At 49.9% G+C, this 24,171-nt stretch overlaps 1 protein-coding gene across 3 annotated transcripts in view; it reads left to right on the forward strand.

Moving 5' to 3' along the window:
* The first annotated feature begins 1,993 nt into the window (after nt 1-1,993).
* ATP11C (ATPase phospholipid transporting 11C) overlaps nt 1,994-24,171 on the forward strand; it is a 66,337-nt gene continuing 44,159 nt past the window's right edge. For all 3 annotated transcript variants that reach the window (XM_050901551.1, XM_050901552.1, XM_050901553.1), the window contains exon 1: nt 1,994-2,054. In XM_050901551.1, coding sequence (XP_050757508.1) covers nt 2,004-2,054 — 51 coding nt within the window. In that variant the 5' untranslated portion in view covers nt 1,994-2,003. The remainder of the gene's footprint in view (nt 2,055-24,171) is intronic.

Consider the following 24,171-nt stretch of genomic DNA (forward strand, 5'->3'; position numbering starts at 1 on the left):
CCCGACGGCTGAATAACCAGCAAGGGAAGGAGGTCTCTGGGACATATGGTCCTTGGTGGCATTGCCTGCTGCCAGTGGGGCGAGGTGCAGCTTTGCCCAGGCTGGTCCCGGCATGTCCGATCTGCTGGCAGATGCACCAAGGACAGGCGTGGTGCCTGGCAGCGGTGCTTGCCTTGAGGAGGTGTCCCTAAAAATGAGGTGGTGGTGAGTGGCACCCTCCCACAAATCTTGGGTTTGTTGGAAAGTGCTGGAGCTCCAAATGTGCCAAGAAGTACGAAGCGATGCAACAGCAACTACCCCGAGGAGACCCGTCTTCTGTCTCCTGATGCAGAAAGTAAACGGTATCGATAGCATTTTCTGCAGGGAGGACTGGAGCCAGCTGGGGGATACAACCGTGCTTTGCATTTAAGCATTTTTATATTATCTAGCACATCCTTCTTTTCAGGTTTCCAGAGGAGCTGTCTCAGGAGGGTCGGGTTAGGCAAAACCTGGTTCCTGCTTCCACGAGCATTTTTGTGGTGCCTCAGCCTGGGCTGCGGCTGCATTTGTTGCAAACTGGTGATGCAGAAGCGTGTGTGTTTTGCATGTCTGCAGCCCACTTCCCCTCCATAGTGCTTGTTCAGGGAACCCACTGCTGCCGGCAAGGCCACCAGCAGCTCTCTCCATGGCATGTGTCCTTCTAAGCCTGAAGGATGGAGGGAGGGAGAGAGGGAGTCTGCGCTTGTCTGAGCTTTGCAAAAGTTGGTGATGGCTTGTATGGTGCCAAGAGGAGATGAAGAGATGTTTCAGCGAGTGCCTGTGGATATACACCTACACCGGGGCATGGCTGGTCCCACCTCCTCATACCAACATTGCTTTGCACAATCGTATTTTTTCCTGATGCCTGTTATTGCTATCAAAATTTAACTGTGTGGGCTGAAATTTGGAGGGTAGGAGAGAGACTACTGCTCTTTTGAGAAGAGGAGTGGGAAGAGCATTGCTTGGTCAGTGCTAAAAAAGCTGCCAAGCCCTCCCGTGTACAGCACATCACCAAGCTTTCCAGGCAGTGGGAAGACCTGGAGGAGAGCCTGGCAGATGGGACCATGCGGCGAGGCTGCCGGCCCCTCTGGCTGCACCCATGGCCCTGCTGTGCTTTCTCCCACTTCTTTATGCTTTGCTTTCTGCCCGTTGGCTGGGCTTAGCCAGCAATTATACTTTATTTTTTAACCCTTCTTGCTCCTCTCTACCCCCAGGAGAGGATGGTGAAGGTGACGTTGTCCCTGAGAGCTGCTCTGAGAGCCCTTGATTTGTCCCACAAGTGTGGACAGGGCAGGAGGTCCTCCCACAGCAGGCTGGTGTTAAGATGCACAGGTACCTCTCCTGCTGTACATCCACTGTTGTATTTTATTAATAAAAACTCAGTTGTGTACTTTTTTCCCCTATACGATCCTCTCCAGGGGAGTGTGAACCATTGTGGGTCTCACCATTTTTTCCAGCTTCCAGATGCAGAGATCCTTTGGAAGTCAGCCTTCCTCAGGCCGGCACTAAGGATTCCCCACGCTCTGAGGGGCAGGACGGGGAAGGTGAGCCTGGTCCTGGGGTGCTCCACATATCAGGGAGCCATGGGGTGGTACGACCCAGCAGCGGCCAGGCCTGATGAGGGAAAACAACTTAATGAAGAGACAGAGATTTGTGATTGTGTGAAAAACATGATGGTTCTTTGTCTGCTCCCTCACCAAATTACAGAAGAAGGAGCCAAGAAGCGGTTTCTGAGAGAGCATCCCAGACACTGGCATTTGAACAGTGATTTAGGGCTGTAAAGGCAATTAAGTGCAAGTGCGAGTGATCCTTGCTAATGGGTGTTTTGCAAGGCAAATGCAACGGGTTGCATCTTGTGGGGTGCCTGCAGGTGCTCCTCATTCCCTGCCAACCTCCCTGTAAATCCCATCACTTGTTGTAGGGCATATATACAGCCAGGGCAAGCCTAGGGCTTTCCTGGGGACAGAGCTTCCTGGGGAATTGGGATGGTGAAGGTCTTTCACATGCAGTTCTGTGCTATCTCTTCTGGACCAAAGGTAAAAGAATTAAAAAATTTCTTGCCCCACAGCTGCAGTGGCTGGTGGGGAGGTGAGCAGCCTCTGCTCCCTGGCTTTGCCATCCCTTGGGATAGGGCTGGAGGTATCACAAATGTGCTGATCAGATAGCGCTAAGGTGTGGGGCTCTTTCTCAGGTTACACTGTTGCTGAAAGCTGGTTACAGTATGTATATACTTTAATAAATACATATGAGCAAGGTTAGGGGATTTTAAGCCTTGGAATGGGTGTTTGGGTTGATAAAAACCTGCAGTGGATGTTTTTTTCAGCTTGAGAAGTTGATTGTTATGTACACTTTCTCATGCTTGCAGCTCCTACCCTCTGACCCAGGTAGGCTAGGTGCCAGCATGCTCTTGTGGCAGTTTCCTAGCTGAGTCAGAAAATGGAAGTGTTGGGAAATACTTTTATTTTTTCTGGGTAAGCACACTGGGGCACAGCTGATTTCCTTGAGTTCATTCAAAATACTGAGCTGAAAAATGCTGGCATGTGATATTGGGCAGCTTTTACCCCTCTCCAGCTCTCGGAGGCTGCATGCATTGAATAATGAATAACCATGCACAGGGTTTCTTTTGGGTTTTTGTTATCAGCTGTAGATCCTCTGTTGTATTACATTAAAAATGAGAGCTGGAGTGTTTGCTGTCATGTATTCTGCAGAATTATTAGAAAAAACAAAGCTTAATTAGGTGAGAGTAACTCCCCAAGCTTCTCTTGATTGTTATGAAAGAGGCTGTTAAGACTTGGTGGGGAAAGAGAAGATAATGAGGACTGGAAATCAAGAAAATATGAAAACTTTCCCTTTCTAGGTTAAATGAGCCTTGTTGGAGACATTATTGCTGGCAGGAGGAGGAAGGATATAATCAAATTTATTTAATGGATGTATTTGTCTCAGGGCACAAGGGAATGTGCTGGAATCTAAGGTACATAGATTTGTCACATCATGTACCAAATATAGTTGCTTTTTTTCCTCCTCTTATAAGAAGCTTGTTTTTAAAAAGGGAAATTCTGTTAACTAAAATTGGTAGTCTTTCTCTTTCATAAATTATCACTCTGTAAGTCACTGCATATTTGAATAGGTTATTTCAGACAGTAAGGGGAAAGTGCCTCTTGAGAAAGACTATCAGTGTATTAATTAGAAGGGCTTTTGCTACAGAGTATCACTGGGTATGGGATCAAGAGCCAATTTATTAAACAAAAGTTTTCATTTTAAAGTCTTCTGCAGCAGAGCTCAGGCCTTGTTTGTGAGAACTTGCACCTTAAACTGCATTAATATTTCAGTGCAGCTGGGTTTAGCAAGACTCTAGCCCAAATCCCTGACCTGTGACTTAAATCTTTTTCTTGCTACCCAAGCTGTGCTCTGCATTAGACTTTACAACCCATCTTTCATGCATAGTGCAGCTGTAGGAAGAAGTTTTGAGGGTGATTTTGTAGGTCTCTTGTTTTTTTGTTTGCTGGGCTTGTGTTTGTAGGTTGCAAGGTAGAACTGCTGCATAGGCTTGCACCTACCAGCATCTAAACCCTGTGCCCTGCTCCAGCAAAGAAAGCTGCTGGTGGAGTGATAAATTGATTTAAAATGGACTTGGGGTGGAGAAAAGCATGTGCAGATCCCCTTGCTCGGTGGATGCTGCAGTGTGGATGCTGCTGCTCAGTCAACTCTGTAGTGCTCAGTGCAGGCTCTGAACTTGCCTCTTCCTTCCTTTTTCCAGGAAGGCTGGGGAAAGCCCAGAGTACTCTCTGGGAGGTCCCTGCTGCAGGTTGTGACTTCCCAGAGGAAGTCATAAGTCCAAAGCAGATGGTTTTGGCACAGGCTGTGAGGCAGGACTTTGGAAACTGGCACTGGGTGATGCTCTCCACTGGTGCTTGTCATGCTATGCTGATCCAGGGTGGGGAACGGGATGCACAGGCTCTGAGGGAAGTACTGAGGCATGCCTCCATGCAAACCCCTTTGCAGACAGAGTTATTGGCTTCCTTCCCTCGTGGGTGTTTTGCAAGTATGATGCAATCCCTCCTTGTAATGTCCTTGATATCGCACCGAGTGCTGGCTTGGCCCATCCTGGCTGAGACCTGCTTTTTCCAGGCAGATGGGTGCTAGAGGAGGATGAAGCCTACACCCTGCCCTGGTGAGGGGCAGTGAGGAATACCCAGAGATGTCAGCAGCTAAAGGCCATATGTAGGACTCCCAGATGCAGTGTTTGTGTGGCTTTGGCTGCTTTCAGAAAGCAAACTCCTGGTCCCATGCCCACTGGTCAGCTCGTGCAGGCAGGGTAAGCAAAGATCACTGCAGGGTGGATTTGAAAGTCTCAGATGTGAACAGACAGGGATTCTGCCTTTGGATTGGCTGGCAAAAATGTTCTCATTTCTTATGAAACAACATTTTCACTGCATCAGTGAAGGATCTGCCCCATTCAGGAGAAGAGGAGGAAGAAAAAAAAAGGTGTTGTCAGCTCCTCCTTGGCATCCCCCCAAGAAAGGCAGGGAAGGGCTCCTGGCACATATTGATGTATTTGTGGGCAAGGACAGAGCCCTGCCAGTCTCTGCAGAGTGCCATGACTCTAGCAGCTCTGAGCATGAACTCAGACTTTCCCAGATGGATATGGCCCTGAGATAGTTCCTGGCGGGGGGGTAAAATTGCTTTGAAAGTGGGTAGCTGTGGTGGTCAGCAGCAAGTGCCCTTTCCCTGATCCCCTTGCCCAATGTGAGCAGGAGATCCACAAGCTGCAAGTCAACAGGGAGGTCATGCCCTTGTAATAAATTAGCTGTCAATCTAAATAGTTGGATTAACAAGATCTACTTCAAGCCATCACAACATTAAAGATAAATCTAGTACTTGTCAGGAGGTGGGATGGACCTTGAAGAGAAGTAATACATCTCCATTGACTCCACCAGATATTACAAAAATCCATAAAGCAGTCTTGAGATATGGCAAGCCAATTGCATGTTCTTCCAAAGACAGCTCTCATCCTCTAACTGGCCACACGATGGCAGAAGAAGCAAAGAACATTGCAAAAATAAGCGTTTTAAAAAAAAAAGCAGTGAGGGTAAGCGTGTGTCCCCAGGTTAGTGGTGAGGCTGGCTCTTACCTCCTGCTAAGCTACCTGCCAGGGACTGAGGTTCAAAAGCCTCCATCGCTGTCAACATTAAAAACAAAGGTTACAGGACATGAAAACTATTTTGTGAAAGGATTTGATGGACTCTCCCAAGTTGCGAGTAGTTCATAGCAATCCCTTTGGTCGCTCTGTTCATGCCCTGGTTGGCAGTCTGCTGAGAGCTTGGCTGATGTACTGGATAACTAGTTTTTGATGCTAGTTGAAGCGGTGAGGGGTCCCAGCTGAGCTGTATTGTGCAAAATTCTCCTTAGGACCTGCACCTCGTGGTCCCCTTGCTGTGGGCAGGGCATGCCTGGATGCAGGATGGAGTCCCTGCCAGCTCTGTGTAGGAGGCCATGTTGTGGTTTAATCCCAGCCAGCAACTAAGCACCATGGAGCTGCTTCCCCGTCCCAGTGGGATGGGGAGGAGGGAAAACAAAAAGGTAAAACTCTTGGGTTGAGATAAGAACAGTAACTAAAGTAATACAAAATGTACTACTAATAATATAATAATTGTAATGGAAAGGAATATAACAAAAAAAGAAATAAAACCCAAGAAAAGACAAGTAATGCACAATGCAGTTACCATCCACTGACTGATGCCCGGGCAGTGACCTGCCCCTCCTGGCCAACTGCGCCCCCCCGCCGTTTATATACTGGGCAGGACGTTCCATGGTATGGAATACCCCTTTGGCTAGTTTGGGTCAGCTGCCCCGGCTGTGCTCCCTCCCAGCTCCTTGCACACCTGCTTGCTGGCAGAGCATGGGAAACTGAAAAAATCCTTAAGTGCTACTTAGCAACAACTGAAACATCAGCGTGTTATCAACATTATTCTCACACCAAATCCAAAATACAGCACTGTACCAGCTACTGAGAGTTAACTTTGTCCCAGCCAAAACCAGGACAGGCCCCTTTGGTACTGCCTGTGCTGTGTGCATAATCTGCATGGGGACTGGCTGTTTGTGGCATTAAAAGGTGTATTAAAAGCAGATTCCCTTGTAAAAGACCTGTGAGCTGATACAGTTGCTACCAAATCAGCAGCTGAATTGTGCAGGCTGTTTCAGGGTGTGAAAAAGCCCAGTCAGGGTTGTTTTGCTTCCTCTCTGTGGGGTGGTTTTTGCTGAGATAGGGATTTTGCTGCCCCAAGGCCACTGTGTCAGCAGCAAAAGGGGAGATGACAGTTGCCTTGATTTCTCCAGTGAAATCATGCCTTTGGCTGTGCAGGGTAAGTAGGGAGACAGATGGATTTAAGGAGTCTGGTCCACAGCAGGAAACTATGGTTCTGCTCTGGCTGAGTATAGCAGACCAGATGCTTGCCTGTACCTGCTCCCCAGCTATGGTGACTTGCTTGGACTTGCTTCATCTGGGAGGTCCCTGGAAGAGGGTCTCTCTGACACCTTAGCTACAGCCTCTGTTGGCAATACAGTAAAGATAATTACATATCTAATGCTTAATTCCATATCACAGTCTGTCTTGCATTTTAGTTCTAACTCCAGCAAACTTTTAAAAAAAATAGACAGCAGCATTTCAAACTAAACGGGATAGGGGCTGTGATTTGTACAGTATGGGAATCATAAAGACAAGCAACAAGTGTAGTTGCGTGGATCCTCTCTTCTGCTGGTGAGACCAAGCTCCCTTCTTACCAGTTAATGCAGGTGAGAGATGAGGAGTAACTGTACCTGTAGGAATATATTGCAGAAGAGAAGAATATAGTTGTTGGTGGGGTTTTTTTCTGCTGGGCCAGGTCAGCCAGGCTGCCTTGGCCTTTGGAAACACGCAGGTGCCTGGCCCCAAAGGTTGGTGGTTCATCGGGCATCATTGATCAATTCAATACCCACCACAGAGCACTGCAGCAGGAAAAGTGTCTGAGAACAGCAACTCCTCTTTCTAGCCAACACAAACAGGTTAGAAAAACATCAGAAAAGTATCAAAAAAGCAGTGCAAAAGCTGCAGTATAGTGTTGATGTAAGTTTAGTTCTCTGTTGTTGTTTTGTGGGGGAGGGAAGTCTAGAGCTAAACTGGTTAGGCATTATATTAAGATGTTTAGCAATTTCCATTTATTATTTTAAAATGTGTTTAAAACTGCCTAGCATTGTTTTGTGGTTTCCTCTGTTGTGGTTGAGCTTTTGTGTGGAAAGGTAAGTAACAGCACAGCTGCATGGAGAATAGTGGAAAGGTTGCACTTGGGATTCAGATGAGTGCTGGCAGTCCCCTTGGGAACTCTGCCTTGCTCAGCGGGGATGTGGGAGCCTTCACTGACCCACCTACTGTTGCCCTGGGATAACTGGGGTTAAAAAAAAACCCAGTAGGCTCCTGCCTGTCCAACACCTGACTGCTATTTTGATGCTGCCCAGGGCAGGCTTTCTGTGTGAGCTTAGATATATCACACTGTGTAAAACTGCCAGACAGTTGGTGCTTAAGTAGAGCAAATGTGACTGGTTTTAGCCTTAATAAAATCAATACGGTACTATTCTTGCTTTTAAAATGCCAAATGAAAAATCTCTGTGTGTTTTCCAGGTCTCTGGAAGCTCACAGCTGCTCTCTGGGCCCATTCGTGGTGCAACAAAGTGAGTTTTTCTCAGTTTCCAGGGAGAAGCCTGCTTTAAAATAGAAGCAACACAGGCTGCCGAAATGACAGTGGCTCCTGGGTGTTGGGGTTGAGCAGCCTGCCTGCTGCCGGAGGTCCTCAGGGCTGTCAGCAAGGGACAGCACCAGGAAAGCTCCCTGCCCTGTTCCAGAGGATATTGCTCCAGAAAAAGCTGTTTTATTACCAGGCAATAACAATGTCAAAAACATAATAGAAAAATGTAGATTTTGTTAGGTTACATCTCGTCTTTCTCAATTTTGGTGGTTTGTGGAAACATATTCTCATGCTCTGTGCCCTCTGGACTGGGGAGATGCTTCCCCAAGGAAGCTATTTCAGACGAGTGTTTCCGCTCATGCATTACCCCAGCCCAGAGGGAAGAGGAGACAGGTTTGGCCTGTGTGCTGCTGAAAGGCTGGAGGCACCAGGGAAAGCTAGGCAGTTCCGGGCTCAGGGCTGCAAAACTGCCCCAGGGGTTAGGCTGGACTTGCTGGCTGGTGGGCTTAGCCACCCAAGGCAGTGCCCGAGGAGTGCTCTCCTGGGGATGCGCACTGAGCCTCCCAGGAAAGGTTTGCAGTGGGGGAAAAATACTAAGGGACTCCAAACACCTCTGTGGTCAGTCACAACTTGGGGAAAGTGCTCCAAGGTGTGTTTATGCTATTTGCTCGAGCATCAGGGCAGTGATTGGACTTCTGTACCAGAGGATTATTAGGAGGCCTGAGACACAGAGACAGGGGACCTGCACTAGGGATGGAATTGTACCTGCTGTCTAACCATGGCTGATGGCTCCGGTGAGGGGCTGGGAAGGTAGATGGAAGGTCCGGCTCAAAGTGCTGCAGGGATGATGCTTCTCTCAAGCCCCTGCTACAGCCCTTCCCCGCCGTCAGTTCACTCCCTCAGCTCTCGCTGTTGGACCACGCACCGCGCCAGCCCCTGGGCTGCTCTCTTGCCCTGAGCGCTCCCGGCCCGGCAGGATTTGTCCGGGGGGGGCGGCTGCTCGTCCTCCGGCGGGGGCCTGCAGCACCCGCCGCCCTGCGGCCCCCGGCGCCTCGCTGCCCTCCCTCAGGCTCGTCCCGGAGGGGGGCGCGGGGGGCTCCCCCCGCCGGCCCCGTCCCGGCACTACAGCTCCCAGGCTGCTCCGGGGCAGGCGGTGCCCGCCTCCCGGGCGGCGGCGGGACAAAAGCGGGGGCGCGGGGGAAGTGCCGCCAGCCGAGCGCGGCCGAGCCGGGCCGGGCCGTGCCGTGCCGGGCGGCGGGGCCCCGTGGCGGGCATGGTGCGCGGCCGGCGGCGCGGCCCGCGGGCAGCCTAGGAGCCGAGCCCTGCCGAGCCGAGCCGCGCCGGGCGATGCGGCGGTGAGGGCGGCGGGGCCGGGCGCCGCCGCGATGCTGCGCCGCAGCCTCAGCCGCCTGGTGAGTGCGGGGCCGTGGGCGGCGGGGTGGGTACGGGGGGTGCCGGGCGGGGAAAAGTTCTCGGTTTGTTTTGGTTTGTGGTGTTTTGTTGTGGTGGTGGTTTTTTTTTTTTCCTTTTATTGGATTTGTTTTTCCGGGGGCGTCGCACGTGTGGGTGCGGGGGGGGGGGGAGACGGGGGACGGGGCGCATCCCGGCGCCGGTGGCTCCGCGGCGGGGGTCGCGGCCGCAGCGCTCCCGGCCCGCTCCTGCCAGCGAGCCGCAGCGGCAGCTCCCTCCCTTGCGAAACCTCTGGGGTAGGGCCCTGCCCGCGCTGCGGCTCTTCACAAGAAGTTGCCGTTGCTGTCAGAGCCCAAACCTTATTCCCCCCCCAAAACCTAGAGGAGCGGACTTCCCAGTCCCTGGAAGCATGCACGCAAAATCGCGTGGTTATAGGCCAGGCGAGATGCAGGGCAGTTGTGAGGGTGCTGCTCACTGCTTTTCCACCCGCTTCGTGTCCCCAAATACGTTAAAAACCCTCCCGGTGCCACATAAGCTACTTAGAGATTTCACTGTGACCTCATTGCTTGGCCTGAACTCTGTAATTACTCATTTTTTTCCTCTTCCACAGCAAGTGTGGTAAAACCAGTGTTTTAACATCATTTCGGGAGCTTCTGTTTATTTAGCAGTGTCATTTATTGTGCAGTGTGTAGTTAACAAAGTTCCTGGAGTTTAAACAGCAGGCATATGTTATTAGTACAGTGTATATACCCTTGGAGGTTCAGAAGCAGTTTCCTGAGGCACGTTGCACCTCTTGGCACCCGGTTACCTGCCAGAATAATGGGCTCTGCCTGCGGCTGCCCGCAAGGCCGGAACCGCTGGGAGAAGTATTTTCATATTCACTTTTGGTTTTGAGCGAGCTATTTTGCTGGATTTCCAGGCTTTCAGCACAAGGGACTCTAATCTCCTTTTTAAGTCTGGAGGTAGCACTGTAGCAGTTCTGGAAAAAGAAGATGGTTTATTTTCCCATTTGTAGGTTGTGTTTCTGTTGCAGGCTTTGGCTTAGCCCTGTAGAGAACACACCTACTGCAACTATTGTTTTGCAGCCCCAGGGACAAATGTATCAGATCTAATATCAGTGCCCTGAGTTTCTGACTTTGATGACTTTGAATTTAGCTCTGCTTTGTGTTATGTGCTTCCTACCCCGCCCTTGCAGGAGGCTTTTTCTAAGTCGGATTGGGAGGCATTTGGGGTATGAAGCATCTCCACTGAGTTCAGCTAAAAGCGTTTTTAGGTGGCTGCCTCCTGTGAGCAGGTACCCACGGAGGTGCCTGGCTCGGCTCTGGCTCCAGCATCCTCGTCACGCGTGAAGCGTGACCCCTGCACTGCCCGGTGGTCCTGCACTGGCTCCGTGCCACCTCTTGCAGTACCTCGGCATGGGGAAGGGATGTGCACCACTGCTGGGCCGTGATGTTCCACCAGGTGGAGAAGAAACAGTCCTGAACACTGAACCCAGGGTATTTCTATCCTCTTTGTTCAGGGCTGAGCTGTTACAGCATGTATTTGGAGGGTTAGAAGTAGTTTTCTGGTTGGAGGAACAACTCTGCTCGGGCACCAGGGTGACTGTGGCATTGCTGAGGGTTGTTAGACACTTTTTCCATCTACCAGCTTTACAAGTGGCATATGAGCCACAATGAGCTGTGTTTGTTATCAGGCTGGTGCAGGTAGCATGCGTCCCCTGGCCTTGGGCAGATAGCAGCTCCCACAGTCCGCTGTGCTGCTGCGGCTCTGCCCCATCCCCAGGCCTGCAGGTCTCCCAGGAGCTGGCTGGGTTTGGGTTCGTCCCCCCTCCTCCTCCGTGGGAGGAGAGGACAGCCCATGGTGATCTCCATGGAGGTATCCCCAAGCTGCCGTCTTGCCCTTGGCCCCATATGGGTGGCACGGGGCTTCAAGTGATGCTCGTCTTGTGGCAGTGGCGTTGCAGAAAATTCACTGCAGTTATTAAAGGCTGCAGATTATCTGACACTGAGATCCCATAGGGCTGCTCAGACAAATGTTGTCACCTCTCCACTGCGTGGTCTCTGCCAGAGACTCGTAAATACCAATGGATATTAAAAATCCTGTTTTCAGATGTAATTCACAGCTTAGGCACAATGAATGTGCGTTGCCCTATCAACATGACCGTTGTGTGGCTCCGTTTCTCCCTCCCATAAACTTTCTTATCCTGGATAGGGTATGAAACAGGATGGTAAAAAGAGCAAGAGGGGCAGGGTGGTGTTTGTGGGTCTGCTTTGCTGCCCTGGGGTACAGGCTGATGCTCACTGCAGAAGCAAATTGGATTCTGAACTTCAGTTTACACCGCTGAAATCATCCCTGCCAAAAGAAGATTGGGGCCAGGATCGCTGTGGGGAGGCGGGATTGAATTGCCACGGTTAATCCACTTTCAGGAGATACTGTCAACTTGAAATATAACTTTAATTCTTTTTTGGAAACAGATTCTGGCATTGGAGTCTTATTTTTAGTCTCATGCTATCTGTACGGCTGTTGTGGGGAGGATGCAGGAGTAGAGTGGCGAAATGTGTTGATGACCAGGGGAGGGTTTGGGTCTGTCTCCTTGTGCTGGCCTCCTTGCAGGACTGTGGCGAGCACTGCCTGCTTCCAAACTCGCTTGGCAGACGCCTGGGAAGCGCTGGTCCCTGTGTTGTGCATCAAAGGCAAGGTGCTTTTCTTCCTTAATTACTTTTCCTGGATTCTTCTGAAGCATGCAGACAGCCATACCTCCGGGCCACAGCTACACATCACATCACAGCTCTGCTGATGCCGCGGGGCCGGTGCTGATTCGGGCTGTTGTAAGAACTCAGTAAGAAATGCAGAAAGAAAAGTTACCGATGCCCCTGTTGTTTTCAGTTTTCCCCCCCATTTGCTTTTATTTAAGGCTGGCTTGGAAGCGAGCCCCGGGAGCTGTCGCCCTGCTCACAGCACAGGAAGGCAGGGCAGGGGAAGCACCCTGGGGTGCTCTCCCTCCTCTCGGGGTGCCCGGTGCTGGCTGAGCCCGCGGGCTGGTGCTCATCTATCACGGCATTCCCGCCTGGGTCTCTTGCCTCTGTGGTTAGTGCAGGTCCTCACTCTGGTATTTTCCTACTCTTGTTTAAAACCCAGGATAAGTAAGAAAATAACAAACAGTCCGTAATTGGGCACAAAATTCTTTGTTTTGTGTGTTTGTGCAGTGTTTAACAACAGGACCTTAGTTGTGTTATTCCCTTTTAATTAAATACCTTGGGGCCTGATCCTCTTTGCAGCCCGTGCCCTGGTAAATCCCCGGTGCTTAGCAAGTGCTGGGCTGGTTGTGAGCTGCTGGCTTTCAAGAACATTTGCTTGATGTTGGGGGAAAGATGCCGCCTCTTAGATGGGCATGCAGTGCTTGTCCCTGGGCTGGACCTGCCTTGTGACTCGGTGGCTTTGCCTTATTGTAAGCTGGTAATGATGTTCCCTTGCTGGTCTTCTCCTGGGGTCTCCATCCGTCTCTGCTGCATGGCTGCCAGCGATGGGGGTACCCCCAGGTTGGTTATGGGGCTGCGTGGGGTCCCCTGCCCTCTGCCACCCTCCTCTCCCTGGGACTTGTCAGCTCCCCTGGGTCAGGACTGGTCCCTTGGTGTCCTCGCTGGAAGGCCTCAGGCTTGCCCGCTTCACAGCGGAGGGACGGTAAGGAAAGCCAAGGGGGTTTGCTTTGTGCAGCCCTAAAACCAAGGAGCTGCCTTTGTAGCCGACCGTTACTCTTAAGTTGCATGCTTGGTGCTGCTTTCATGTGGAGCTTTTCCATCTGGGGCTCATTTTATCTAATTAAAAAAAAATTCTGCGCAAGCTGCCACAAGGCAGGGTTGCAGTGGACAGGCTGAGCTTTAATGTCACCTGTGGCTTGTCACCTCTGTGGCGGCTGCCCCAGCCAGGCTCCCTGGCTGCTGCTTCGCTGCTTGCCTTTCATCCCCCCGGCTGCGCCCGCTGTGCCGCTGGTGTTCTGCCAACAGCAAGGAAGGGTTTCTCTCATTAAAGTGCTTGCAAGTGTCACAAATTTCCTTTCCAAATCCTTACTCTTCCTGAAGTGGCGGGGAGACTGATCCTGTCCCTGTGGGTGGGGGCTCACGTGCACACGAGTGGTGCCTAGTGTGAGATTTGGGGCTCCATTTGGGCTCTGCTGTAGTTCTGCAAAGCCCCTTTGGATTTTTTTTGAAGGTCATCTCACCCCAAGTGCCCCCCAGCCCCACACACTGGGGGGGAAGGCTGGTGCTGCCGAGGAGGGGGGCCTGGGTCAGAATGCCCCACCGCAGGCAGAGCCATCAGCAGGACCAGCACGTGGTGGTTTGTCCCCTTGTGTCCCCAAAGCCCTGCCTGGCCCCTTTGAGGAAGAACAGAGGCAGGAGGAAGGCCTTGGAGAAGGCGTGTGTTGACTCAAGAGGTGTGTGCCGGAGGTTGGGGAGATGACTGGAGCCTGGGAAGGAGCAGGGCAGGCAGTGATGCTGAGCCCTGTGGGGCAGGTCCTACCCGGCGCTCTGCAGGAAAATACCCTCATTGAGACCTATTCAAATGGCAGAAAATGAGAAATGGCTCAAAGTCACTTTTTAGAAGGGAAATAAATTCCCCGTTGGCAATGGGGAGTAGGTGAGAAGGGGCAGGGGCGGGTGGGGAGAGCCCCTGGGGCACACCAGGCAGCGTGGGGGCTGACCACCGCCGGCTGCCACCCACCTGGACCCTGCCTGGCTCGGGGGGATGCTGGAGTATGTCTTGTGGGAGATGTCTGCGTCTGGGGTGGAGGATGCTGATTTACACTCCCGTCTTTAGTTTTTGCAGCAAATGTGTAATAAAGTCTATTTTGGGACATGGAGCACATCTGTGATTTTCTTTCACGCTTGCTTTTTTTTTTTAGAGAGTGTGAACCAAACATTACAGTGTGTGATTGCAGTTCCTATTCTAATAAGAAAGAATAGCATAGGTAGGAGTTGGAAGGTTTGAGAATTGCTTTTTTTTTTCCCCCAATCCAGCCATGTTAACAACCTGAGAGTGAGGCTGCATGTCAGATACCTTGTACCTGACTGCCAACTTCTGCAAGAAGCGTTTTGCTTTCATTAACGTGACAAAAACCTGCAAGCAGCAAAGGTTAGGGCTGGAGTGTCTCTGTGACACCAGTGGCAGTTCTGCTTGGAGAAATCCCATGCTTCAAAAGAGTGTGGATTTTAATGAAGTGACTTGAATTTTTCATGAACATTGCTTGAATTTATTTCGTAATGTGTATTTAACGTCATAATGGCATTCTGTGCGCTCAGGGCCGGTTCCCCTATAGCAGCTGCAGGGCAGCCCATACTTGACCACAGAGAGGACAACGGAGGCTCAAATTTGGAACCTGGAGCTGCAAAAGGCAGCTTCAGGGCTGCAACCCTGGAGCTGCAATCCCTTGTCGATGCCCCTACCCTGGAAAATGGGGACAAATTCCTGTAACATTTTCTCTTTAGGAGACTGCTTTGCAACCTTAACCGTAGCCTTATTCCCAGAAATAGCGCAACCATTTGGCTAAAAATAAATAAAAATCGAACAAAAAAACCAGCCTCGGACAAGCAGCTGCATGGAAATGTTCACACATGCAGTTAAAGTTTGGAGAGATTAGAAATTGTTGTAAGGAGGGACTGGAAAGCACCGGTCAAACATTAATGATAAATGGTGCTGCCAGTTAAACCCGTGGTGTGCAGAAACTTTTCTGTGGAGAATAACACATGTCTCGAGGCTGTATTTGATTCTTCACTCGAAACTGTTTTTGTCTCTAGTTGGTATTTTGCTAAGAATAATAATGATTGTCTGGGCTGTGCTGGGAAGGTTCGGAGCTGAACTGACTTGAGTTGCAGCTGAAGGCATGGCAATTTGCTTTTAACAATAAAAATTGTAAAAGCAAACAGACCGTCTATTAATAGCAGGCTTTTCAGCCTTGCCTTTAATTTCATCCTGTTGCCTTTGGTTTATGCACTTCCTTTCTGATTAAAACTGCTGCTTTCTGGCTGTAACTGTTGATGTCCTCTCTAGTGGAGAGATTTTTTTGAAATGTTAGTTAAAAGCAAAGCTGGTGGAGAGCATTACTGGAGTCTCTCAGCCAGAAGAAACCTTCACACCAAAATTAGTTGTTGTTCTGCCAGTGACCATGTTTTTAGCAATGCAGGCTGGGTCCCTGTGAGCATCTTCCTCCCACGGTACCTGTGCTTACATCTCTTATCTGCAGAGGTGTGCAACAGAAAAACAGCCTTTGGCTGCTAATTCCCTGGGACGTGGGACTCTGCGTCCCCTTGGGGGGCTTTACCCCACTGTTCTTGCTGAGAAAATGCGGAGGTGGCCAAGTGGGGGGACATCCCTTGTGATACCTGCGGCCGAGATCTGCCCGCTGGAGAAGCCGCATCGCAGCGGCAGGGGTAAGGGAGTCACCGAGCTGCTCGGCTCGGCTGGGGTTGTCTGGGAAGGGTGAATTTTCCAAGAAACTTGGACACGGGGTGACTGAGTGCACTATTAACCCATTTGCCTTTCCCCCAAAACATATTTGCTCGGGGGATTTTTCAAGGGAGTTTCCTGTATTTAGTTGTGTATAGGAAGCGGGTGCTGAGGCCGGAGGGCAGCACGGAGACTTTCATGTGTGACTCCCCTGGCTCGGCCAGTTGCTTCAGTGGCCTTCTGCCCAAAAGTGTCCCCCAGGTCCCCTGCTGAGCCCTGCCTGGGGGAGTGGGTTGTGTTACAGTGGGGAGCAGACGGCAGCTCTTGCCCTGTGCTGGGACAGGCTATCCTGAGGTGATCTTAGAAAGTACCTTCCTTACTGGTTTAGACTGAAATCTGCTTCTCGTTGCTCATCTCGGAAATTTTTATGTGCTTGTTGAGGTCTGGTGTTGGGAAGGATGGGCTGGTTTTTGCGTGGCTGGTTTTGCCAGTGCTATACACAGGGTGTTGTGGACTTTACCTGCCTGTGCTCTCCCCAGCCAGCAGACCTGCATCCAGACCTGGGCTTTGAGCTCTGCAGATGATGCATGCCACTGCGTGGGAGCTGGGAGAACCCTGCCACTCATCGCCTGCAGCCTCTGCCCCCCTCCCCAGCTCCCTCATCTCTTGCAAGTAGACGATATCTTTTTTTTTTCCTATTTTAATTGCCAAGCGATATTGAGGGTCAGTGTTTTTTAGTGTTTTCCCTTGTTCGCCTGCAGATTTGCAGCTTTCTCTAACTTGTGGGGACCGTGCAGATGCTGGGCTGCAGGCAGGGCTGATCCCCAGCAGCTCGGGGTGCTGGGCTGTGGCTGTTTGCTGCCCGCTGGTGATTAACCCTGCCGCTGAGGAGCCTCACGCCACTGGGTTGTTGTTAGCAGCGAGCGCTGTATGAAGGACACATCGGTGAGGTGTGCTGTGCTCAGACCGTGTCTTGCCTTTGGGGACACCGTGCCAGTCAGAAAGTGTGTCCTACTCATTGGAAATAGGTAATAAGGACACTGCTGCTCATGTTGCTGATGATTGTAAGCCATTTCTTTTTTTTTTTTTTAAATTATTATGTAATAATCTCTATCCTGTAGTTTTGCTCTCCTGTGACTCCCTGCACCCTTTCCGCAGGTTGGCTCTACGACCACAAGGCAGCCCCGGCTGCTTTCGGTGTAACCATCGCACCGCAGTTTGCTGAGTTTATTTGAATTATCCAACATCTGACCAGTGAGTTGTTCAGTAGTGTTTGCCTGAATTGGTTAACATTTGATTTGGGCAGTTAGCATTTTGCATTTTGCAATAAAGTTGACTCCAAGACTTGTGCACGGAGCTGTTACGTGGATTGCAATCACCCTTTCGTGGTAGGAGAGCGATGCTGGTACTGCCTGTATGCCACAGGGGATGGGCAGTAAGTGGCAAGCCGTTTTAAGCTTAGTTTAACCTTTCAACGTTGCAAATGGAGACCAAAGACAGCAAGGCAATTCATGATGACTAAGTTAGGCTCAGCAGCTGACGGAGCAGGTTGTGGGGCACTGCCTGCCCAGGTGCGAGCGCTGGTGGCTGGGAAGGAGGGCAGGTATGTCTGTTTAGTGCCATAAATATCAGTGCCTGAATCATCCAACTGGTGTCTGTGAATTTACTCACATGTCTGAAGCTCATGTGGGGCTGTGTGCCCCGTGACTTCCCATTCACCTGGGGAAATGGTGAAACTTTCCTGTTTTAAAGGGTCTTCTCTGGCTCCTGCCCTCTCTTGGCTCCTGCCTGGCAGTGGCATGGATGCTGGGTCAGAAAAGCCTGTTCTGCCTGGAGGCTGCAGCAACGTCTCTCTCTCTATATATATATGCATTAAATATGCATGTGTACAATATATACACATTAAATATGCAATATATAGAGCTGCATTAAAAATATATATATATATTTATTTTTGCTTATGGGCTCTTTCTTGGGCTTAGCCAAAATCCAGGGAGCTGCTGGCCGGTGGTTGGCACGAGGCGCCACTTTGATGGCTACAAAGTGCATTTGGATATCGAGCTATCTGCCCGCAGGTAAGGCAGCAGGGCTGGGTGGGGAGAGGAGCTGGTCATTACACTAGCGAGGGGCTCGCTAGTGGAAGGGAAGCAGTCCTGGGTTGTGCTTTCCCTCCTCTTTGTTGTTTTTCATGCTCTCATAGGGGTGCTCGCTGCCACAGATGCTGTTCAGAACCAATACTGTATAAAAATCTTTTTTAGCTCCTTATACAATTCCTTCCGCACATGATTTGCAGTGTGTCCATCTCTCTCGGGCACCTGTTGCATCTTGCTGACTCCATTTTTTCCCAAAACTTTAGTTGTTTTGTTTGAGATGGAATTCCAACTGAAGCCGATTTAGTCAAAAAGCATGCCTGCTCTTGACATCCAGCCATAATTGGTAGCGTTTGTAGTTCAGAGACATTTGTCCTGCTCTCCTTAATGAAAGCTTAATGCACCTATTTTTGATCTGGCTGTTTGTAGAGGGCTTTTTGTTTTCCTCCTGCAGCAGAAAGGAGGGGTAAGCACCTGCGAGGCTATCGTAGCCGGGTATTTTGGGAGCAAATCGGGCTTGTTCTTTTTGTTCACAACTTGAACAAGATTCCTGTTAACCTCTTTTGTGGCCTTGGATGAGCAATGCTTTGCTGTGAGCTTTTTGCTCTGAATTCAGCTGAATTTTGCAGGATCTATGGGTGAAAGGGCCCTTGGTCTGGCCCCAGCCTTGCTTTTGTAGGGTGGTATGCAGAGGGCTTGGTAATTTCTAGCTGTGTATTTTCAAAGGGTTAGCAAGCAGTATTTAGGTCTGGGCTATCTTAAAGTATGCTGTATACCCTTAATAAGATTTTATAAGACTATTAGAGTGGAAAACAGAGGCAATGCTCACTTGATAGAGGTAACTTGTTTGCAATATTGTGGCAAATGCACTGATTTGCAAAACAGAGGGATCCTCTTTTTCTTGTACAGTAAAGGATCTAGAAAAGTCGAGTAAGATGTGCAACAGGCAAGATGAGACAATTTGAAGCATTTCTTTGGTATTGCAATCCAAGATCTTTTCAGCAGTAATAAAAATTAAGTACTGCTAGACTGCAGCAACGCTGTGCTCCGTTGCCTGAGTCTCAATTGGCTTAAGAGGGGAAAAAAAAAATCTCACTGCCGGGAAATTAAATATAGGGGAAAAAAAAAATCCACTTTGTGAGCAGCCCTGCCATCTTTTATTATGACTTCTGTGTAATTCCTCCCCAGCGTGCGCACAAAGCGAAGTGGCTGCTGCCTGTAGGGACCAGGGGTGATGTGAGGTCCTGAGCGCTGCTCGGGGCTGGGGGGGCTCAGGCTGTGCTGGGGGTGCCCGCTCGGCAGCAGCCCTGCTCTTACGGGGGCTACAAAGCCAAGCTTAAAATGCAATACTGAGATTTTTTTTTTTTCCTTTTTGGCTCATGCAGTGGTGTTTTGCATGCTGACTTTGTTCACTCTGAGTTGTGGAAGCTTTCTTCCCCCCTCCCCCCCCCCTTCCTTCCAACTCACCTTTTCTTATAAATGTTTGCTCAGGGAGGGAATGCAATAAAATTAGCTGCAATGCCCAGAGGGCTGTCATCCTTGTATCAGCCAAATGAATATTGTGGAGTACGTCATTTCCGCAGGGCGGTTTCTTCCAGTGCGGTTGAATGGATGGAAGTGATACTTTCCACTTGACAAGTACCATTCCAGTAAGTGGAGGGTGGGAAGATCAGATGCACAGAGAGAGGAAGCCTTGGATGAAGGCGCTTGTCTTGATAACTGTGAGAGTAGGAACGCCCTTATCCCAGTGCCCGTCTAGGGAAAGCAGCTGGTGGGATGGGATGGGGATGGCTGTGAGCCATCTCCCAGGATGCTGGCCTGTTCTCCCACATGGGATGGGCTCGCTTCTGCAGCTGACGGTGCCGGGATGGACCACACTGAAACCCCTCGTGCACCAAGCCCGGCATGCCGGGGCCAGCTCAGACCTCATCTCCAGGTGCCTGTGGATCAGCGGATTTCCCTCCCGCTGCAAAACCCGGCTGCCGTGCTGCTGGCGTTGCTCAGTGCTCAGGTGCTCGGTCAGCCCTGGGCAGTGAGTGCTTTGCTGGAGGTGCTCTGCAGCTACGTTACTCAGCCCAGCAGGAACATGAGCCAAAAGGATTTCCTGAAGAGAAACAATTCTCGGCCATATGGTGAGGATTTCTCTCCTGACTGGGTGGATTGCATTGATCCAGTATCCTAGTGTAACTGTGCCTGCAGCCCCAAGGATAAATCTGTTGGTTACTACAGTATCAGAGATGAAAATACTCCAAATGAGGTCTGGGATGTGTGGAGCTGATTTTTGCTATGGAGCAAGGGGTGAAGTAGGTGATTTCTCCCTCTCTTCCCCCTTTTTATCTCCTGCTACTTCTGTGGAAACATTTCTCTGCAGTACAGCAAGGGGAGGGTTAGAAAACCACAGCTTTTACTTTTTTGGAGTCGAAAAACTTAATCTGAACCGGCGTGAGTGAGCAGCATGGCGGGGCTGGGACCTTGGGGTGGGTTGCAGGGGCTGAGGGCACCCCATGATGGTGGTGCAGGGCTCGGTCACCCCGTGATGCTGGTGTGGGGCTTAGCCACCCCCTGCAGCCTGAACCTGCCCTCCCATCCCTCCCAGTGGCTGTTGTGTGGGAAGTACGACAGCTTCCCTGGGGAAAAGCTTGACCTGGGGGGATGCAGGCTGGGCAGGCCTGGGTACCAGCCCTTGGTTCTGGGTTGCTGCGGTGATGTACACCCTGGCAGGGGAGTCTGCAGCCTCTGCCCCCGGCGGGTGGGCAGCCGGGCGGGCTCGCTTCCCAGTGGGAAAGGGAGGAAACTGTTCTGGGAAATGGGTTCCTCGCCGGCAGCCTGGCTCTGAAATGCTGGGAAAACTTAAAAAGGGGCGAAATATTTGTAGATGGCAGAGGTCAGAGTAATGTCTGGCCAAGCTGGGATGCACAACATAGTATTTAGGGGTTTTTTTGTTTCCATAACTGAAGAGCTCAGGCTTTCAGAGGACCAGAAAGCAACAGGAAAACCAACAAATTATAGCTCTGCTGGCTGATGCAAGCATTGACAATTGCAAACTTGGAGGTTTTTTTCCAGTTTGTTCTTACTTTAATTTTTGCCAGGGTAAATCACTGCTCTGAAGAGCTTGCTGCCCTGCTAAAATAGCTGCTGACGAGCAGATGTATGTGCACAGCTTGAGCCGGGGAAAGGAGGGAGGAAGAGGTTTGAAGATGGGAAGACCTCGTTGTATTTGCTTTGTGACCTCTGCAAAACATTTGGCTCTTATTCAAAGTCCTTTTTCTGTTCTCGAGTCTGAAGTGTTCCTATGAGCCTGAATTTTATATGCCAGCAGCATGCTGGTCGAACTTTTCTTTTGGACTGCCAAAAATAAAAATATGCTGCCTGTATTTCAAGATGAGCGATGGTTTCATAACCCCGACTGCCAGCAGGGCAGGGAAGAAGAGTTGAGATCCTGAAAACTTCCAAAGGTCGATGGTTATGTTTGAACAAGAGCAACAGATTTTCCACAAACCAGCGGCACTGAAGTAATGCTATCCCAATCGATATCTGCTGGCTTTGGTCTGGGTTTGGCTTTCTACATCACATGGGAACCTGACTTTCTGCAAAGAGCTGCTGAACTGAAGCTGTGGTTACGGACGATGTGGCATATTTGCTGGGAAGATGCAGTACTGCGTGATTTGAGGGTAGACTGCCTCCAGATGGAAAAAGAAAAGCAACACCAACCAAACCAAAACCCACACCAAAAAAGCTCTTTTCAGCTGTCACCCCCTGTCCGTGGCACTCCTGGAGTCCAGGAGAGGGCTGGGCCCTTCTGTAAATTTATTATCTGGGGAAAAAACTCTTGTATTTCCTCTCTCCACCCTTCTTAAATCTTTCAGGTAGCCCTTTCCCCTGTTCTCCCCGCCCTGCTGTGTGTCTCTCTGCTTTTATCGGTGGCTTTATTGGCTAAGTCAGCTTTTCCAGGAAACTCAGCCTGGTCCAGCTCTGCTGTTCTCCAGCCCATTGTCCTTGGTGAAGGTCACCTTCTTGCAAGCCCATATGGTGAGGCAGCACGTCCTTGGGACAGAGGGGACATGGGGACGGGCTCTGGCGGGGGGCCCTCCTGTCACTGGATGCATCTTGACTTGCATTAAGGATGATGCGATCTGGGTCAATGATGCTCTGCTGGAGCACATCATCCACCGCTTTGGCATCCCCAACGGGGACCAGGATGAGGTCTGGGTGTTGAGCCCCATCGTGTGTTGACCATGGTTTAACAAAAAAAGTATTGGTCCTTTTCCCATGGCTCCTCTTTTGCTCTTGCTTGTTGTTTTGCTTGATCTAGGGGCTCGCATGGTTACCCCCTGCTGCCCCCCCTCTCCTCGGCTGGAGCTGGCTTGCCCCCAGCGGTCACTCCTTGGTGATACTGTTGTCTCTCTGCTTGTAATATCAGTAGGAGCTTCAGCTTTAACAGAAGAGAAGGGATACTGGTTTAAATTTCAACCTTTTGCTTTCCCAAGGTGTACCGACCTTCCCTCTTCCGCTTAGGGATGAGCAACGAAAGTTCCCGCTGGTGGGAAACGAGCTCGGAGCTGTGCTCACCTTCAGCCCTTTCTCTTGGACCTATGGGCTCTTAGTATTTTAAATGCAATGTTGTTTTTGTTTCCCGAGGACTGTGCATGTTATTGACCCTTTCTCGCAAACGTAGGGGAGAACAGTGGTGTTGATCCTGATCGATGGAGTTCTCTCTAAGTCAGGAGATCTGCCTAAAAATGTGGTCTGTGTGGGTAAGCCTAGTCCAAGCTGCTAAATCGTTAAGGATTTCCTCAAAACATTGCTTGTACTTGCATAGAAATGACTAAGGACAAAGAGTAATAGAAAAATTGGCAAGAAAAATTTCAATTAAAAATATATCGGTTGGGCAATGATGTCGGTGTGCTAAGTGACTTTTTGAGACTGCTGGATGGTTTGGGAAGGTTATGGTAAATTTGAGGAGGCTTTTTAAAATTGTGGATGTGGTTTTTTTGGTTCTTCCGGGGATAAATGAAACAGGAGCTAGAACAGGCTGTTTTGGGAGGTGGTGTTATTTTTGCAGGCTTTTTTTGTAAATCAGGTTGTCTTCTCTACTACTTTTATGATAAATGGAACAATACAGGAGTGATTAGACTTTAAAACTATTCACAAGATCTGAGCCAAGTAATGTGATTTAATCTTTCTTCTGCATACATTTAATATAAGCTGTGATTTCATTCAAATGTTTGAGCTTTGTATTTGTACCGTATAATCATCTTTGGTTTAAGCAGATGATTTTTTTTTAAATGCCTGTGGTTTTTATTAGATCTTTTTTCTATGAGTTATTTGTGTTTACTTTGTGGCTTGAAGATATCTTCAGCAAACATGAAAGGAGTTTCTTTTGATTAGTTAGTACTGGTTTAGGTGCTTTCTGAAACTATAGTAAATCAAATGGGGGGGGAGTGCCACTATTTTTTTCTGGAAATGGGGCCAGCAGGTAGCACAGACACTTGTTTTCCATATGGGGGATATACTTAAACACTGTGTTTTGCAGCTGCCCTAGAAATAGCCCACTTAGAGCGACTCCTTGTCAACGGTGGCTGCAGAGCACAGGTTCACCTCTCCTGTTGAACTCAGTCTAACTCCATTAATTTTTACCCAGGCTTGCTAATTTTTACCCAGGTTTGCAACTTTTATCCAGTGCCGTCAGGGTCCTGTATGTGGTGCTGTGGTGGATTCCCAGAAATTTAGGAGCGTGGGTGAAGAGGAGCCTCTCCAGGAGGCAGGCGGGAGCTGTTGTGCTGGGGCAGGACATCTTCGTGAGAGAAGGGCGCAGATGGAGAGGGGAAGAGGCACAAAGGGAGGCTTGCCCAAACTCAGGCAAAGAATTTGGGGAGTGCTGTGGGCTGCAAATGTAACTCCGCTGTCTCTACATAATGCTCCAACAGCTTCAAGTCATAAATTATGTTGGGTCATTAGTTGCATCCATGGACTTTTTTTAGCCCTGGTCTGATGCCTTCAAACTGTACCTGTTCCTGACTCCTCAAAGAAAAGTTGATAGCAAAATGCCAAGCGTCAGCTGACCTTCCGTGGGCATATTGATGTGTGTAGATGGGCTTTTTAAATTTGGACGATGTAAGAAAATAGCCATTATCCCTAATGCCTTCTTTTCAGAACTGCTGCTTCTGGCAGTAAGTGGACTTTATACAAAGTTGAAAGTACGGGAAGGTTGGGTTACATCAAAATACTTAACAGAAACATGTTCTGTATCTGAATTTCTCCATGGCGCGAGGAAGGCCGTACTGCAGCAGCAGCACTTTGCCCTGCTGTACGTGCAGCAGAGCGTGTGTGCCCGCATCAGTGGTGACGATGCGGTTATTTATTACTGCAGCCTGGGCGCCTCGTCCTGCCCGAGGTGGGAAGCGGAGATAGATAGCGAGCTGCCAACTCAGAAAGATGTTCCTGGCAGAACAGCTTCGCTAGCCTCATCTTTATCTCCTATGATTTGTGTTTGA

The sequence above is a fragment of the Gymnogyps californianus genome, chromosome 9 (assembly GCF_018139145.2).
Source record: "Gymnogyps californianus isolate 813 chromosome 9, ASM1813914v2, whole genome shotgun sequence".
NCBI lineage: Eukaryota > Metazoa > Chordata > Aves > Accipitriformes > Cathartidae > Gymnogyps > Gymnogyps californianus.